General features: G+C 41.1%; 1 protein-coding gene across 2 annotated transcripts in view; it reads left to right on the plus strand.

The window, feature by feature from the left end:
* Positions 1-16,671, plus strand: part of SEMA3D (semaphorin 3D) — a 241,232-nt gene that overhangs the window by 201,250 nt on the left and 23,311 nt on the right. For both annotated transcript variants that reach the window (XM_075558471.1, XM_075558470.1), the window contains exons 13-16: positions 1,877-1,965; positions 3,757-3,798; positions 6,790-6,947; positions 9,801-9,865. In XM_075558471.1, coding sequence (XP_075414586.1) covers positions 1,877-1,965; positions 3,757-3,798; positions 6,790-6,947; positions 9,801-9,865 — 354 coding nt within the window. The remainder of the gene's footprint in view (positions 1-1,876; positions 1,966-3,756; positions 3,799-6,789; positions 6,948-9,800; positions 9,866-16,671) is intronic.

The raw sequence follows: 16,671 nt of genomic DNA on the forward strand, positions 1-16,671 counted from the left end.
CAGTTTCATGATAAAACTTTTTGTTTAAAGTATGCTGTTTTGAGAGAAGTTAGGTTTACTGGGAAGCATTGTTTGACAGGCTAGTCTTGGATAATACCAGTTACCAACTCTTATTGCATAACACAAGAACACTCGGCCCAAGAGAGTGTGCAGTGTTCCCAAGGCTTCGGAGATGGCTAGTGAAGGGTCAAACTTTCAATGAATTATCTTGTTTTAAAGTCTAGTAAGCTAGCTGTTTTGTCCATCCCAAACTTATTTTGATGTTTTCGCTTAGTGTTAAGAATTCTGCTCAACCACTAGGTGGTACTACTTAGCTTATATTAAGAAAATCATAGTTGCAAAAGATTTTTAATTTAGTATTTGGAAAATGTATAATATTTTTAAAGACCCCGGAGACATTTAAAAACATCTAACTAATCTAGGCTATTTGGTTCAAACAACTTCATTATTGTATATGCTATTATACTCCAATATCAGTGTTCAAAATTTTAAATACATTTATTTTGTATAGATTCATTCCCAAGTGGGAATTTTTTTTTCTCTTATTAACTGTTTTGCCTGTAACCTTGTGGAATTGCAACATATGATGCTGTATTAAAATATTTTTAGACTTTAACTTTGTGCTTACATTTTCATCTGTTATTTTCCTTTAAACTGAGCGAAAATAATTTTGAATGAGACCAGCTTCTAGCTTAAAAACATTTTTCTATAACTCCTTTTCATACCTGAGCTCTGGTTTTCTCCATGTGGATATATCACGAAGGAGCTTTCTTTCCATTGGTTATGTGTTAGTCAAGTGTGCTAGTGGAGACATATCAATTGAGCTCAGCCAAGATGTTCGGGTGTTTGGCAGTGAGGGTACTCCTAACTAGTGGTACTCATGATACAATCCATCAGTGCATTCCACTCGGCCTAACACAGAAAGCATGATCAGAAAGGGCAATTATGATGAATGGTAGATAATAGATACTTAATAAAAACTTGCTAGATTGAGTAATAGGAAATCTGGTGGCATAGAAAGTCCTTCTTGAACTGCCAGCCTCAATGTCAGCAGTTTGAAACCACCAGCTGCTCCATGGGAGAAACAAACAAACAAACAAACAAACAAACCTCAACCTCACAGCTGTCCAGTCGATGTGGACTCTTAGTGACTCTCTACGACAGGGTAGATCTGCCTCTGTGACTTCCAGTGACTGTCATTCTTTATGAGCATCGAAAGCTCAGTCTTTCTCCCTTCGATGTCTGGTGGTTTATAACTGCTGCCCTTGTAGTGGCATGGGGGAAAGACGAGACTTTCGACTCAGGTAAAGAATTACAGTCTTGAAAACCCATGGGAGAAGTTGAGCCGTGACCTCCAGTGTCACTGTGAGTCGGAATTGACTCGATGGCAGTGAGTTTGGAGTTGGGTTGGTGTGCTGGGTTATTTCCTGGATGGCAAGCTACAATCGGCGGTTCAGGTCCACCTCTGGGGAGCCTGAGACTTTGAGCTCCCTGAGACACTGACAGCCTCAGAAACCCGCAGGGAAGTGTCACTCTGTCCACAGGGTTGCCATTAGCCAGAATTGACTATCACCCAGAATTGTGTCTTACCTTTTGTATATTCAAACCAATATGTAAAACTGAGAGGGTTATAATCATTATTTTGTGGAATACAGTCTGCATATATACCCTCAAGGTTTCTTCTTGTAAATATGTGCCTTATTATCTCAAAGCTTTAATAGTTAGGAAGGGAAATGTCATGTACCGTGAGCTTTGTTTCTGGCATATTTTATTTAATTTGATTTCTGGAAAGGTGCAGGGCCATGTGTAGACTCTTAGCGATAAACTTCCATACCGACGTAGGCAGAGCTCTTTGACGAGTTACGTGTTTTCCCAGACATCGGGACGGTCTTGAAAGTCGTCAGCATTTCAAAGGAGAAGTGGAGCATGGAAGAGGTCGTGCTGGAGGAGTTGCAGATATTCAAGGTGAGTCAGCCTGCCGTTGTGGGGGAAGAGATGGATGCACTTGTTTTCATACATCACCGCGCTTTGCGAGGGCCATTTTGGAAATTAGCTGATATATATATATATATTCTTCCTTATAATGGGAAGAAGAAGAAACTAAAAAGTTAGTGAAGTCACTAAGAGGGGCTCCCCTTGCTCTGAAACAGGCCTGGAGTCCAGAGCTCCTTGCGCCGCTCCTCATACGGCATTCTCCACGAAGAGCGTCAGACAAATTGCCAAGTTACATGAGAGCCCAGGTCTCTTACTCTCCAGGTGCTTTTCTGCTTTATAAACTTCACTTTTCAGTGCTTCCCCATCTGAGTTTGAGAAAACTCAAAGTGCTGATAAATCACGGATACCTGTCTTTATCTAAGGGAATTTAAAAAAAATTAAATTTTCATTATGGTAAGTTCTTATAGGGTTAGGCACACACACACACACACACATACACACACACACACATACAACATACACACAAGCACTCTCTCTCTTACTCCAAAAGTTAGTACATCAAAAATAAAACTTTTCAGGTTTCAGGAATGTCTTTAACTTTTTACAGTCAATTTGAATCATGTTATTCTTTGCCTTTCCTCTATGAAAAATTAAAATTAACTTCTGAAAATGAAATGAGAAGTAGAAATGTATTTCTCAGTAAAGAGCATTTTTAAAATGCTGTCTTTTGTAACCTTTTGGGGGGATAGTATATTTTGAAAATGGGCTGTTTCCATTTAAACCCCTTTGCCTTAAAGGAGTGTCTAGCCCTTCACTGTTAAGGGCTTAAGTTAATTGACTTGCTGGTTACACAGGATCCTGTTTACATTGTGATGATAATAGTGGTCAAAGGAGTTAACAAGAACAAGGCCTGATATCTGGCATCTACGAAAACCCACGATTTTGCTTGGTTCCTCTGGGAAAGGGCTATATCAAATGTAAATGTGAACCCAGAGGCCACAAATAAGACCTCCACAACACAGAGAGGCAAGATTCCCCTTCAGTGGGTTTAGAGGTCAAGAGGAATTGTTTGGATTCCACTGCTAAGATTCAATTAAGGCCATGTTTTTTGTTTTGTTTTCTTTTAACCTTAGCATATGCTACTATTTGCTCATCCATATATAAATAACAAAGAATAGATAGATAAGTAGATATACATATAAATTGTTAAGGGCATTGCTCTGTCTTTTCTTTCTCTCTTTTTTTTAGTTTGGAAGTTATGTTTCTGATTTTATATTGCATTCCCACACAGATCGACTATTTTTTTTACAGATAAAGTTGCTCTAGTTCATATCATGACTCTTGTGCGTCCTTCCCCTGTACAGCCCCATAGAGAACATGGTCTTCCACAAGAAGCTCTATAACGTTTCAGAACGTAGCTACTTGAACACGATTTTGAGCCACTGAGCTAAGGAAGAGCAGAAAGAGGCAATAAATAATTATGGAGATGTTCTTGTCAACACTAGTTTAAATTATATGGAAGCAGTTAAGTGGCTTTAAAAGAAGAAAGCTCGCGGGCAACTGGGGAAGGTTTTCTTTTCAGTCTTTCCTCAAACACTGAGCTAATTTTTCTTGAATAAGATATTTAAAATAACCATGTTGATCATCACTGTTAAGGTAGAATCACTCTATTGGAAGAAAATAGAAAACAGTAAGACTCTTTCTCCCTGTCTTACTGAGTCTTGAAAGTTATTCCGGTGAACTTCAAGATAAGATAAAAAAGACATATTGCTGATGTAAACTTAATGATTGCATTTATTAACCTTTTACTTGTATTTTCAGCACTCTTCAATCATCTTGAATATGGAGTTATCTCTGAAGCAGGTAATTTTGAATTTCTGTAAAAATTAACTGCAGAAATAATAGATTTCTTTTTTTAGGAAAAAATCTGTTAAAATGTAAGTTAAACTATAAATGATATCAAACACTTGAGAGTGCTTGTTAGATTTTCATTGACTGTGCCATTGTTTCAGGTTTTTTAAGGAGCTATGGAACCAAATTACATTACTTGAATCACTTTTGTTTCCGCTTAGCTCTTGAAATTGCAGTTTCCTAGTGTTGTAAAAGTGCATTTTGTTGTTGTTGGTCAAAGCCATATAAATCTATGTAGAATATGATCCCTAGTCATTGAAATGCATTTTGGTTTGTTAAAATAGGAACTGAGGTGGCAAACACCCCTATGCCAACATTGGTGCCATTACTTCATGCCTAGTGACCAGAATCAATTTCCTCAACAGTAAAAAAAACCCATTAAAATACATAAAATAATGACTGCCTTTTAAGAGTATTATGAGTTTAAACAGACCAAGCTCTCGGCAGAGACCTGTCTCGTTGTAAGTATGATGCCAATGGGAACGAAGTACAATAACGCCAATAAGAACGACCATTGCAGATGACCTAGAGTGAGACTGCAAATAGGAGCCAATGGAAGCGACGCAGAGACACATGGGCATTTCGGTGGGAACCCTTGAGCGTTGAGGAGGCAGGTGCTAGTGCGTATGTGCCCATTCAGGGCTTGCTGCAGTTGTCAGTCTACCCTGCCTCATGGGACACAGCGAGGATCAGGACAAAGATCTGTAAAGGTTTCCTCTTTGGCACTTTTCCTACACAGAAGGGCACTTGAATTGGTTTAAAAATCCTCACCCCCCACACATGCACAAACAGTTGGAACCATGTATCCTTCGTTGTTGATCCATCTTCAGTTCTTTGTTTCAATATTTATTTCTCACAAACTTACTGCTGTGTTTGGAGGGCACCCAAATGAACGCAGGGCCACTTAGAGTAATGAGCGGTTCTCAACCCGTGGGTCGCGACCCCTTTGGGGGTCAAATGACCTTTACACAGGGGTCACCCGATTTGTAGCATAGCAAAATGACAGTGATGAAGTAGCAACAAAAATAAGTGTATGGTTGGGAGTCCCCACACCATGAGGAACTGTATGAAAGGGCCGCAGCACTCGAAGGTTGAGAACCACGGCAAGATTATGGCGGAATGAGGAGACATGGAAGCATACTACCAATGCAGAGCAAGGATGGTGGGATGTCCAGGGAGAGGGGGAAGACATGTAAACGAGGGGAGGAAGCCTGACTACCTGTCTGAGATGAGTAACCAAGCCAAGCCAAGCCAAACCAAGGTGGTGTAATTATTCAGGAATAAAAAACAAAGCATGATGGGGTGGAAAGCTTATGCTCACTCAAGCAGAAGGAGAGATCATGTGAAAAGATGTAAGCAGTGATAGACCACAGCGTATTCTAATACATTTGTGTGCAATCTGTTTGCTCAGGGCGAAGGGGGCAGAAAGGACTCAGGAAAGCATGCTGGACAGAGTCTTAGATGTCCTTTGAAGAAGTTTAAGTTTTCTCTAGAGGGCAATAGAAACCATTAAAGATTTTTAAGCAGCAGAGTATTATGATAAGATTTTCCTTTTACAACATGAGACTGTTTAGAAGATGGATTAGCTCATGCGGGAGGAGGTGGTGGCGGCTGGAAAACAAACCTGCAGCCGGGGGAGATAGTTAGGATCCTTGCAACCAATCCAGGAAAGACATGATAAGGACCTAACAAAGGAGTGGCAGTGGGGAGACGTGGAGGAAATGGATTAGTGTTCTGCGCTCATGAGAATGGAAAAGACATGGTGATTGAATGAGAGAGAAAGAGATTCGAAGAAACTCCCACACTTCTGTCTTGGGTGACCCTGTGGGTGAAGGTGTTTCTCACCAAGATAGGGAAGGAAGAGTAGATTGAAAGGAATCCGTTTTCTGAAGCTTGGACACGCTGTTTCCAAGAGATGTTTGAATCTTCACGTTTGTACAATAGCATGGTTAAATAAAAGAGAGTAGGAAAGTGGGAAACCCAACATTCAACGCAAATAGCAATAATCAGAGGAGGAGATGTCTCTGGCAAGGATAAAAGCCAGTGAAGAATCAAGGGCATTTCGAAGAGTGGATAGTTAATAATATAGTTCTATAGATAGATGAGATAGAATAAGTACTAAAGAGTGTTCATTGCATTTAGCACTGATGAAATCTTAGCCGAGACTTTTAATGAATGGTAGAGGTCTGAGTCACATTTCTTTTGCATGTATCTGTATTAGTCATACCCACATCTTCTTCTAAAATATTTTCTTCCACTTAAAGATGACCATGGTTCACTGGGGTTAATCATGAGCTTCATCAAAGGTCTCAAGTTAGATTGTTCACCTGCTTCATTCTCACTCCATAAATACGCAAGGGTAGCAGTGCGTCCATTTTAGGACATCATTTTTAAGCAATTTTCCTGGCTGCATCTTTCAGTCCATGGCAAGATTTCACTTGAGACGTGGCATCCTTCAAGCCTCTTTGCTACTTCCTCACAATCATATCAAATTAGTTCTCCCCAAGTATCGACATTTCATTAGCAGGTGAACTGGTTAGTTCAAACCAAAGCCATCCCTCATGTCAGAGAAGAGAAGCTATCAGGGTTGCATAGAGCATCTGTGCTTGATCTAGTCTAGCAAAGTATATTTCAACTATTGAGAAAGAATTTGACATCTTAATTCTTCTGTCTAGCAGCTGCTTTTTGACCTTCTTAAATTACTGCCAAGGTTACTCTCGCTCTGTAGAATATAATCCAGTTCAGTATCATCATCCTCATACCACCATCCTGCCAGGGCTAGAAGCAATTGACTTATTTTGCTCTCTGTTATGTACACATGTTTAGAACAGTCAGGACACCCGGGGAGAAAGATTTAGGCCTATGATGTGGTAATAAAGAAAGGGACGTTCTTAAGACTCCTCTGAAAGATGCTTCTAATTCATTGGTTTTGCTGGTTTGCAGCAACAATTGTACATCGGTTCCCATGATGGATTGGTTCAGCTCTCCTTGCACAGATGTGACATTTATGGGAAGGCTTGTGCGGACTGCTGCCTCGCCAGAGACCCCTACTGTGCCTGGGATGGAAATGCATGCTCTCGATATGCACTCACCTCAAAAAGGTACCAACTACTACTGACTAGTGTCCTAGAGCTTACATTTGAAGCACTTGATTTTCAGAAAGCAATGGGTTTCAGGGGGAACCAGAACTTCATTTAGAGCCTTAACATAAGGCCTCTTCTATTGAATTCTTTCTGGACATCTGCCTGCAATGTAGAAAGCTTTGCTTTCAGGTAGAGTAGGTTTTGAAAGTAGATTTGGAATCCCAGAGCCAACCCAGAACAGGGCATTCTTACCCTTAATAAAACTTAGGGCTACGTGGTGGCCAAATGAGATGGGATGGTCAGAGGTCACAGAACGAATCCTCTACATTTTTCTATTCTGCAATAGTGCAATAGCATATGCCCTGTAGTCCTGCCTGCAACCATGAGAGCTTAACGGGCTGCAAAATGCTGATCCTGGGAAGATTTCCTCTTCTTTTGCTTCATGTTATAATGAGCCAAATGGCTGTCAATACTTGGTTCACTATTATGACCTCCTGCTTACGATCTATGTCATTTGGATGCTTGGTCTTGGTCCTATCACTTGTCCTCCCTTAGGAATCTCTATAAAACATATTTGAATTGGGGGAGGGGTGTGTCTCTCCAGGGAATACTGTGAAACCTCCCTTTCCACACCATGAACATTTCACACGAGTGCCCTGCTTCGTAGTGTACACAAGAAAGAATAAATATATAAAAGCATAGTATGTTATAGAAATGTTAAAATCAAAATATTACATCTTTTTTATAAAAGTGAATTTTCAAGGAGGATTGTTAGAATGACATAGAGAAGTCATGTTAAGTAATTGACTGCACCATAAGGATAAAATGGAATGTTCTGAAAACAACAACTGGAAGTTTAGAGAATTCTGATATAGTTCATTATTTTCCTTTGAGTATATCAAATGTCACTAAAATTCAGTTTTAGCTTACTAGTCTTTCACCATTGCTTTATTCCTTCCTCCTTACTTCTAAGCATGTATACACTCATACCTGCTGTTTGGCAAATAATTTCTAAATACTTGCGTGTATCAAATATGGTATATTTTATGTCACAGAATACTCCAGCAATTCCCAGAGTGCAATTTCATTTTTATGCTAATAACTCTCACTTAAGCAAATTCAACCACTCCAATGTTCTTAAACTACAACAAACTGTTGGCCTGCTGTTTAAAGTTCATGTGCTAAATGTGCTCTTAAAAACACTGCTCTTTTGAGCCAACACTTTCTAACTACGAATCTATTTTATATGCACATTTGCAAAAATATCATGGTTTTATGTCCAACGATACTTATAGCCGTACTATCTGAAGTACAAGATAACTTGAAATAACCTGAATGTCTGTCAGGATGATTGATACCAGCCAAATACATTATGATATAGTTTAAAAAATTTAAAAGGACAATACCAATATTTTCAAATATTATGAAGTAATGGCTCATTTTCTTTTAAGAAAAATGTCAGCAACTTTTGGATGCTTTAAAATTTTTTTCCTGTAACTGAAGGTCTTTACTATAAACTATGATAGCTGTCAGGCATATGTTAGTCCCCCTACCACATATGTACGTACGCACATTTTTCTTTTTTGTAATTTACTAAGTTGTCAAAACCAAAAAGCTTGGGATCAGTGGATAGTACAACATAAAATAATGCATAAAATTAGGGGTCATATTATTTTCCCTAATTCTTTGAAGTAAATAATAATCAGTTAGTCCTACACTTTTGATTGAAAAAGGAAAAATGGCTCCAACATTGTGTTAAGGTTTTTGTGGAAGAATCTATTGTAGTAAGTCTTTGGAAGTATCCTTTACTAGAAGCTTAAAAACGGGACTGCTCATTAGTTGGCAATAAACCTTCAGTTTGATGAATTGACTGTGTTTCTTAAGAATCCAAAGTTTTCAAACATTCTTGACCTTACGTGCCTTTTACCATCATAATTTTTGTTGTTGCTATATTTCCCGTGACTCTATCTCTGATCTCGCAGACGTGCCACTGTGATTCTTTGCCTTCCCTCGCAGCAATGCCCATGTGAGGTGAAAGATACGAGAGATGGATCAGTCTTGTACCAGGCTGTCATCCGGTCGGCATGACCCTTAACCCTCAAGGAACAACCTTGCCGAGGCTGTCTGGTCCTTCTCTGATCTCTGTAATGGCAACATTAATAGGCCAGGCAAATGACAATGTACTGTAAGGATGCTAAGATTTTAAAATTAAGGTGAACATGTTTTTTTCACTCTTGATTCAGTAATTACTACTTTCTCTTAAGGAAAATATTTGAAATGATGCAAAAAGTCATTATTTATTATTATCCTTACTAAACTACACGGAAAAACAATGTATATACCCACACATAGAAACAACATGAGATCATTTATAGAAAACTTGTAGTTCTATTTCGAGACATTAACTTGCCAATTAATCAAATCTGCAATAATGAATGTTCATATAAGGAGTTTTACATGTGTGTGTACTTTCCTTCCTATTAAATGAAATTTTTTACATCTTATTACTTTCTGATAACTCACTGAAAAGAAGAGGGGCGGCCATCCTCGTTTGGTGTAACATAAATGTAAATTATATTTATATTCAACCTGTTCTGTTGAATCATTTGAATCCCTTGTCAAAAGTCAGAAAGGTGGAAATCGTAGTCCTTAAATAAAATTCAGGTCATCTTATTGCCAAAATATGCCCCATATCCTGATTGGTTCTATTAGGATGCTAATCCTAGTGATATGTGAATTCATGTGGGGTTGAATGGGAGCGGGGATTTGTATTTAGGGTGATCAGTAAGAGAGAGTAGTGTTCCATCTGTCTCGGATTAGGGTTACACCAAACATTCTGAATTAAAGGGCCATGCTTTCCCCTTTCTGTAGGCGAGCTAGACGGCAAGACGTGAAGTACGGGGACCCAATCACCCAGTGCTGGGACATTGAAGACAGTAAGTCATGGTCTAATACGCTCTCCTTTCTTCTCCACCTGTAAGCCTAGTCTTTGTGTGTCCTAGTCAGTGACTTAAAACGTCTTTGCTGGGAAATTAGAGACTCGCGTTATTAAAGAGGAAAATCTCAATTTGTGTGATGCTCCTATTCTGGAAAGGAGCAAACGATTTTATAAATCAGCCCCATGTTTTGATCTTTAAGTGAATGATCCTTTGTTATATGTGTTTCATATGTCTTTTAAAGTCTTGGCCCGTCTTTTTGTTGTTGTTGTTTAAAATCATTTTCCTGGGAACTCTTACAGATATCATAGCATTCCATGGTTCCATCACATCGAACAGTGTGGTACAATTGTGACCACAGTCAGCTACACAACATTTTCTTTCTTCTGGAACTCCTTGTGATCAGCTCCCCTTTATCTCCTCCCTCCCCGACCCTCCCTACCTGCTCCCCCACCCTCCTAGGAACCCTTATTCCTTTTGTTTTCTATAATAGTGGTTTTTGGTTTTGTTTTGCCATATCTTAAACAGCCCAATAGACCAAATCACATACCATTCTTGTGTTCGATCCTATCCCGTGGGTTCATACAGTCATCAATGCTATTAGCTTCCCGCTCCCTCCGCTCCCCTCCCCTCCCTTCCCATACCCTCAGAGAACTGTTACTCCTGTTACTACTGCTAAAGGGTCATCTCTCGTGACTTTCATGAACCAAAAGATCTGAAATATACGAATGAACATATGCAAATGTAACATGATTAATGTGGTAAAACACGTCGATACTGTAATAGTAAGAGGAGGAAATACTAAGGAGCTGGAGCTTTGTTATGTGTTCCTCAGTGCAACAAGGCACCCTGGATCCATCATCTCTTCCGTGTGGCCCTGCTGAGTGGGACTGCCCAATTATCTTACAGGTGGGCGTTGGGGACTGCCCAATTATCTTACAGGTGGGCGTTGGGTACTGCCCAATTATCTTACAGGTGGGCGTTGGGTCTCCACTACATCCACCCCCTGCCACATCAATTTGTTTGCTTGTTTTTGAACTTCTGATGCCTCTTCCTATCGACACCTTGTGATCACACAGGCTGGTATGTTTCTTCCATGTGCTCTCTGTTGCTTCCCTTCTAGATGGCCGCTTGTTTAACTGCAAGCCTTTAAGACCCCAGACACTATATCTTTTAAAAACAGGTACCATCTGCTTTCTTCATCACATTTGGTGATGCAACCATTTTGTCTTCAGCGATTGTGTCAGGAATGTGAGTATCAAAATGCCAAATTATCAGAAGAGACCGTTATTGTACTGAGATTTAAGTAGAGGCACAACGTTCATCTGCTTCCTTATTGTATTTTCACATATTTGCATATATGTACAAATGCACATATATTTATATACATATATTGACCTACATAATTTTTCTTTCTCTTTTTTTGCCTCCCGCCCTATCCTGCTTACCCATAGTTCTTCTCAGTAGTTCCCAGACAAGCTACACACTCCTTGCCAAAAATTTTGGAAGCCTTACTATTGCCCTGTACCCTTCATTGTTGGCTCCCCACTCACCTCCCCCCTATCCTATGACGCCCTCCAGGAGCCATCAGTCCAGTTGCTATCTCCATAAGCTTGCCTATCCTGCCTATCTTGCATGTGTGTGTGTGTGTATGTGTGTGTCATCAGAAGTCTAACAGGAATTCTGACACAGAACAGATAAATATCCCTCATTAAATAGAAAGACATGTTATCAACCATCAGTCCAGGCCCCATTGCTTTTGGGGTGACATATCCTGGTTCCGCTTACCTGATACTACATGCACCCTTTTAATCTTGAGCATTTCTGTCTGAAAGGCGAGCATCGTCAAAGCCCCCATTGCTGTTCCTGCAGTCAGGGGTGGTGCAGTCTAATGTCCTACTCCCCACTTCTGCCAAAGTTACACCTTTACACTTTCAGTTTGACCCCCTTGTAAGTAATCCCAAACCACTTCAGACAGGGTACCAAATCCAGCCCCCCGAGTGAGAAGTCTGTGATCGGTATTTTTTGGTGACTTGGTGGCTCCTTTAGACTATAGCATCCTTAGGAAGTTTGAAATCGGCTGCAGCAGAGGAGAGCCTCAGGTATTTTGGCACTTAATAAAAACTCAGAAAGGTCTGATGAAAGTACAGACAGTTATTAGAAAGAAACTTTAGGTTACTCGCACTTCATTTTTATTCGTGTACTTATTTGATCAGGAAATGTTGATTACGTGACTTCCATGTGTCTGTAATTGTCCTGGTGTACTATGAGACAAAGGAATTCCTCAGAGAGCTTACCATTTCTTTGGGGAGCTGTCAGGAGACACAATTAACGATTTGGGACTTCAGGAAAAGAAAGATTCCCAAATGCTGTATTACTAAGAGAAACTTTCCTAGGATGGAAGAGCACCGACCAAGCGGAGAGGAGCAGAGTGGTGGGTAGAGAGGAAGCCTGGGGCATGAATCTGGGATCAGAGAGAAAGCAATATCTACATGCGTGCATTTTTCTACAGCTGTAGTTACTTTTCCTCACCAAGGCGAGCCTTCAAATGGAAAATAACACTCACACACACGCATGCACACACACACACGCTTCATCAAAAGTACTCCGCTTCCTCCCCTGTCCTGCTGGGTTGCTAGAAGTTGGGATTCACTTTTGATGGCAGTGAGAATTGAACTACCCCTGATGAAAATACACACCCTAAATTTAGAGTCTATTGGTGGCCCTTCAGTGTTCGCTTAATTTAAAGACAAAACAAAATAATTCTCTTAAATTCATGACTTCATTCTTCTGAACCATAACCCCTGGTCCAGTATGACTTGCTCTTCTAACGAGCAGAGGGCTCAGCTTCATGGTCCCTCTCGGCGTCAGCACAGTGGCTATGTATGGGCCGTCATTCAGAACTTGTGCCGCTGAGGTTCAATAGGGACTGCGACAAGTATTTAGGTTCACGGATGAATAAAAACAAAAACTGTCCATTCTTGGGGCTTATTTTTAAGTGTGTCTTAGGGATGGGGCAGGCAATAAACATAAAAACAGTAAAGTATATGCTATGTCAGATAATGATACATGTTCTGAAGAAAGTGATGTAAAACACAGATGTGCCTAAGGCACTCACAGTTATTGTCTCTGTTCCACCATCTCCGGTTCTTGCTGGAGCGCGTTGTTCATAGTCCGTATGCCACACTCATCCCACTGAATTTGTTCTTCGCAGGGACGGCAGCAATTTTCTGCTAAGCAAATTGACCCAATAGTCAATTTCCAGTTCTCATTTATACTTAATCTCTAACTCTATCCTCCCTAAATCAATTTTTTTCATTTGTTTTTTATATTCAGCTCATATGGCCCTATGCCAGATGACTGTTAATTTTTCAGGAATTTGGGGAAAGGCTTGAAATCGACTTTGGGGGGAGTATTTACACCACAAAAATCAGCAAGGCTCTTGATTGTCAGCAATGTGGTGTCCCAGTGTGCCACAGCCTCGATGACACCACATCGTCCTGGATGCTCTCTGGCCTTGCAGGCTGCTCCTTCTCAGAGTCTTTAACTTCCTTTTCTTCGCTGCCGTCTACTAGCGCCTCTCCGGTCACTTTCTAAATTCATCCACTTCCATACCGTCAGAGGCTTTTTACCCCCCACTTCCCCATGTCTGAACTGTATGACAGTTGCCTTTAAATGGGTAGTGGAACCAGTGGGGAAATTCAAATAACTGAACAACCGGTTCGCTGCCCTGATGACCACTTTAAGGATTAAAAACAAAACAAAACAAAACACATCTATGAAAGGTAGTTTATTATTTAATACAGTTAAATAAAAAAACTACTAAAGGAAGTACACAAAATGAGACTATAACAGTTTTAAAATATTAATACATAATACCTTAACCCCCAAAAATGAATGTTATTTAAGGTATTTCGATATTGCTTCCTTTTTTGAAAATTGTTATTAACTGGGAGCCAATAATACATGTATAGTATCATTCCATAGTTCAGTCACATCAAGCAGAATTATGCAATTGCTTCCACAAGTACTTTCCAAACATACTTTTTCTTCCCAGACTCCGTGACGTGACGTCGTCTTGCTTTTCCCCTCCACTCCCCACCCCTGCCCCACCCCACCCCCACCTTATTCTACTTGCTGCCCCTAAATGTTCATCCATCTGGGTTTGATTTACCAAAACACAGAAAAACATATAACACAACTTCATGAGGGCGATGAGCAACAGCACGGTGACGAATAAACAAGAACAGAATGAAACAGGATGCTGACACAGGTTTTCCGGAATAATAAATATCTTACTCTGATATACAGGGCATTGATGTAACAAGACCTTGTTCGTCTGCCTAGCAACAGTGCACCCTTCCTGGTAGAGCGTCTGCTTCCCCAGACACCATTATCTTTGACTTAGCTCCTCAGTTTCAAGTGTGTCTAAGGTGCAGTCCAGTTCACCCAGTGAAGCTCTCCATCTCTGGGGGAGAGATACACCGCGGTCCTTCTCTTCATGCGGGAAAGAATTCACTCCGAAGCCTGGATTGTGATCCCAGTGAGTTTTACGAAAGAAGCCTTTTCTGGGTTACACAGGCTCCCTCAGGGTCCCTCACCCACGTACCGCCTGCCCAGAAGTTGTTCCAGAGGCAAAGTCACAAGGTACTCTGGGCTCCTGCCTTTTCAATTTCTCTGCTGGGAGGCCTGGTTGATGGACGATCCTGGTCCACCCCCATTGGCTGAATTGAATTCACCTGGCCAGGTGGGCCAGTCCATGTGTAACACCCACGTAGATGTGCCACCCCTTCCTGGCCAGAAGCTTGAACCTCCGAGCATGCGCTGTGGACACCCCAGGCCCTACGCCAAGCTACCTTGCACAGTTTGTGCATGGGCTTTCAGTGATGACTCTGGACTGGTGTTGTCACTTGCAGTGTGTTTTGCTTTTATCTGAGCATCCTCGGCTCTGTGATTTATCCTTACCCTTTGTCGCTGTGGGAGTGGGATCCCTTTCCTTTTAGAGGCAGGCCGATTAGACAGTCGTCACTGTGTTGGATGCATTAGAAATAGGCGACTTCCCTTCTCGGAACATATTATGTTCATCTTTGAAAAGTCCTTTTCTGCTTCTGCGGGACTGAGAGCAATTGCCTTGACACTCTTTTTTATTCTTTGAGAATGTTCAGAAGTTGCAGAATTCACCCAATATCTCATGGGAATCTGGGATATCACTCAAAGCTGAAACGCATGGCCGCTGGTCCTCCTCTGATTGTTGGACACGTTCCCTCTGTTTGCTGTATGTTTGTTTACTGCAGTAACAAATAGAAGGACATGAAAATGGAGTATTTCATTAAAAGTATAATCAGTTTTGGGAAAGGAAAATGTAAACATCACAAGCATAGTTCTGTCTAAAATTTTTCGACCTCCGGAAGGAATGAACTTTACTATGGGTGCTTAGACTAGGCCATTGTACAGTGGAAGGTTAAAAAAGCGTACGGGATGTAAATTTACGTTTTCAACATTGAGAGGCTGCCCAGACACCCGCCTTAAGAATAAGCGCCACTTAACAAGTGGTTCACCAAACTCAAAACAATTAGGTGTAAACCAGCTGACTTCCACCACTGAGTGCATCGCTAACAGAAATAAGACACCTGGGGGAGTTTAACCAACATAAATTCTGTTCTCCCAGCTCAGGAGGCTGGAAGTCCAAATTCAGGATATCAGCTTGCAGAGGAAACGTCCTCCTTCTGTCGGCTCTGGAAGAAGATCCTGGTCTCAGCTCTGGACGATCTTCCTTAGTTTAGCATATGTCTTCCTCCATCTCTTTCTCTGACCTGCTGGCTTAACGTCTTTTATATCTCAAAAGACATTCGTTTTTGCAAACATACTTTACACTAATTTCTCCTCATTAGCATAACAAAGACCACATTTCCAAGAGGGATTTAAAGCAGAGGCATAAAAATTAGGATTTGCAACACATATATTTGGAGGGACACATTCAGTCTATAACACGTGCTTATCTACTAACTGTTCGGTGATCTGATCCTAATGGCTTAATCAGTTCCCCAAATCTATGTCTGAGAAAGAAATCCTTTTGTTCTGCTGACTTGGCCACATGAATGAATAGCACCAGGCACCTACTTACTTTGGCCAACATAGGAGTGACCTTTTACCCTTGGGATGAGTTCATAACCTTCGTTCAACCTCTTCATATGGTAAATTCTAGGGTTGCAACTCTCCTGCCTCTCACCCCCCTGCGGGTGACAGCCCATTTCATGCCATTGCACATCTTCCGTAGCCTCTCACCTGGCCTCCGAGCCCCCTACTCCCCTTCAGGCTGCTTCTCACTTGTGGGCAATGCACTCTGTTCAAAAATATAAATTAGATCACCAACAGTCTCTGGAATCTCCTCACATTCCAGCTGCAGAGTTCATTCATGGGCTTTCTTCCATGTTTTTTTCAAAAGCACCCTTTTGGTCCCTCAGGTGGGTCTGTTTACATGTACTCTCCTCCCTACCTGAAGACCTCTTCCCTGTGGCTATCGAGGGAGCCGCTTCTTCACATCCTGTGCTTCTGAAAAGAGGTCTTCCCTAACAACCACATCTGAAATGGCTTTTCTCCCTTTTGCACTGTTTTTCTTAATCTGCCTTTCTATTTTTGTAGTGCATACCATGATCAGATATTAACTAGCCTGACTTTGGCTTGGTCACTGGAATCCGCATGTCACGAGGCCAGTAACCTTACCTGTAGCAACCACTACCTTTCCTGAGACCCTAAAGCAAGGCCAGCATGGCAGACACGCGCTAACATGTGATGGGGGGGCTGGT

The sequence above is a fragment of the Tenrec ecaudatus genome, chromosome 9 (genome assembly GCF_050624435.1).
Source record: "Tenrec ecaudatus isolate mTenEca1 chromosome 9, mTenEca1.hap1, whole genome shotgun sequence".
Classification (NCBI taxonomy): domain Eukaryota; kingdom Metazoa; phylum Chordata; class Mammalia; order Afrosoricida; family Tenrecidae; genus Tenrec; species Tenrec ecaudatus.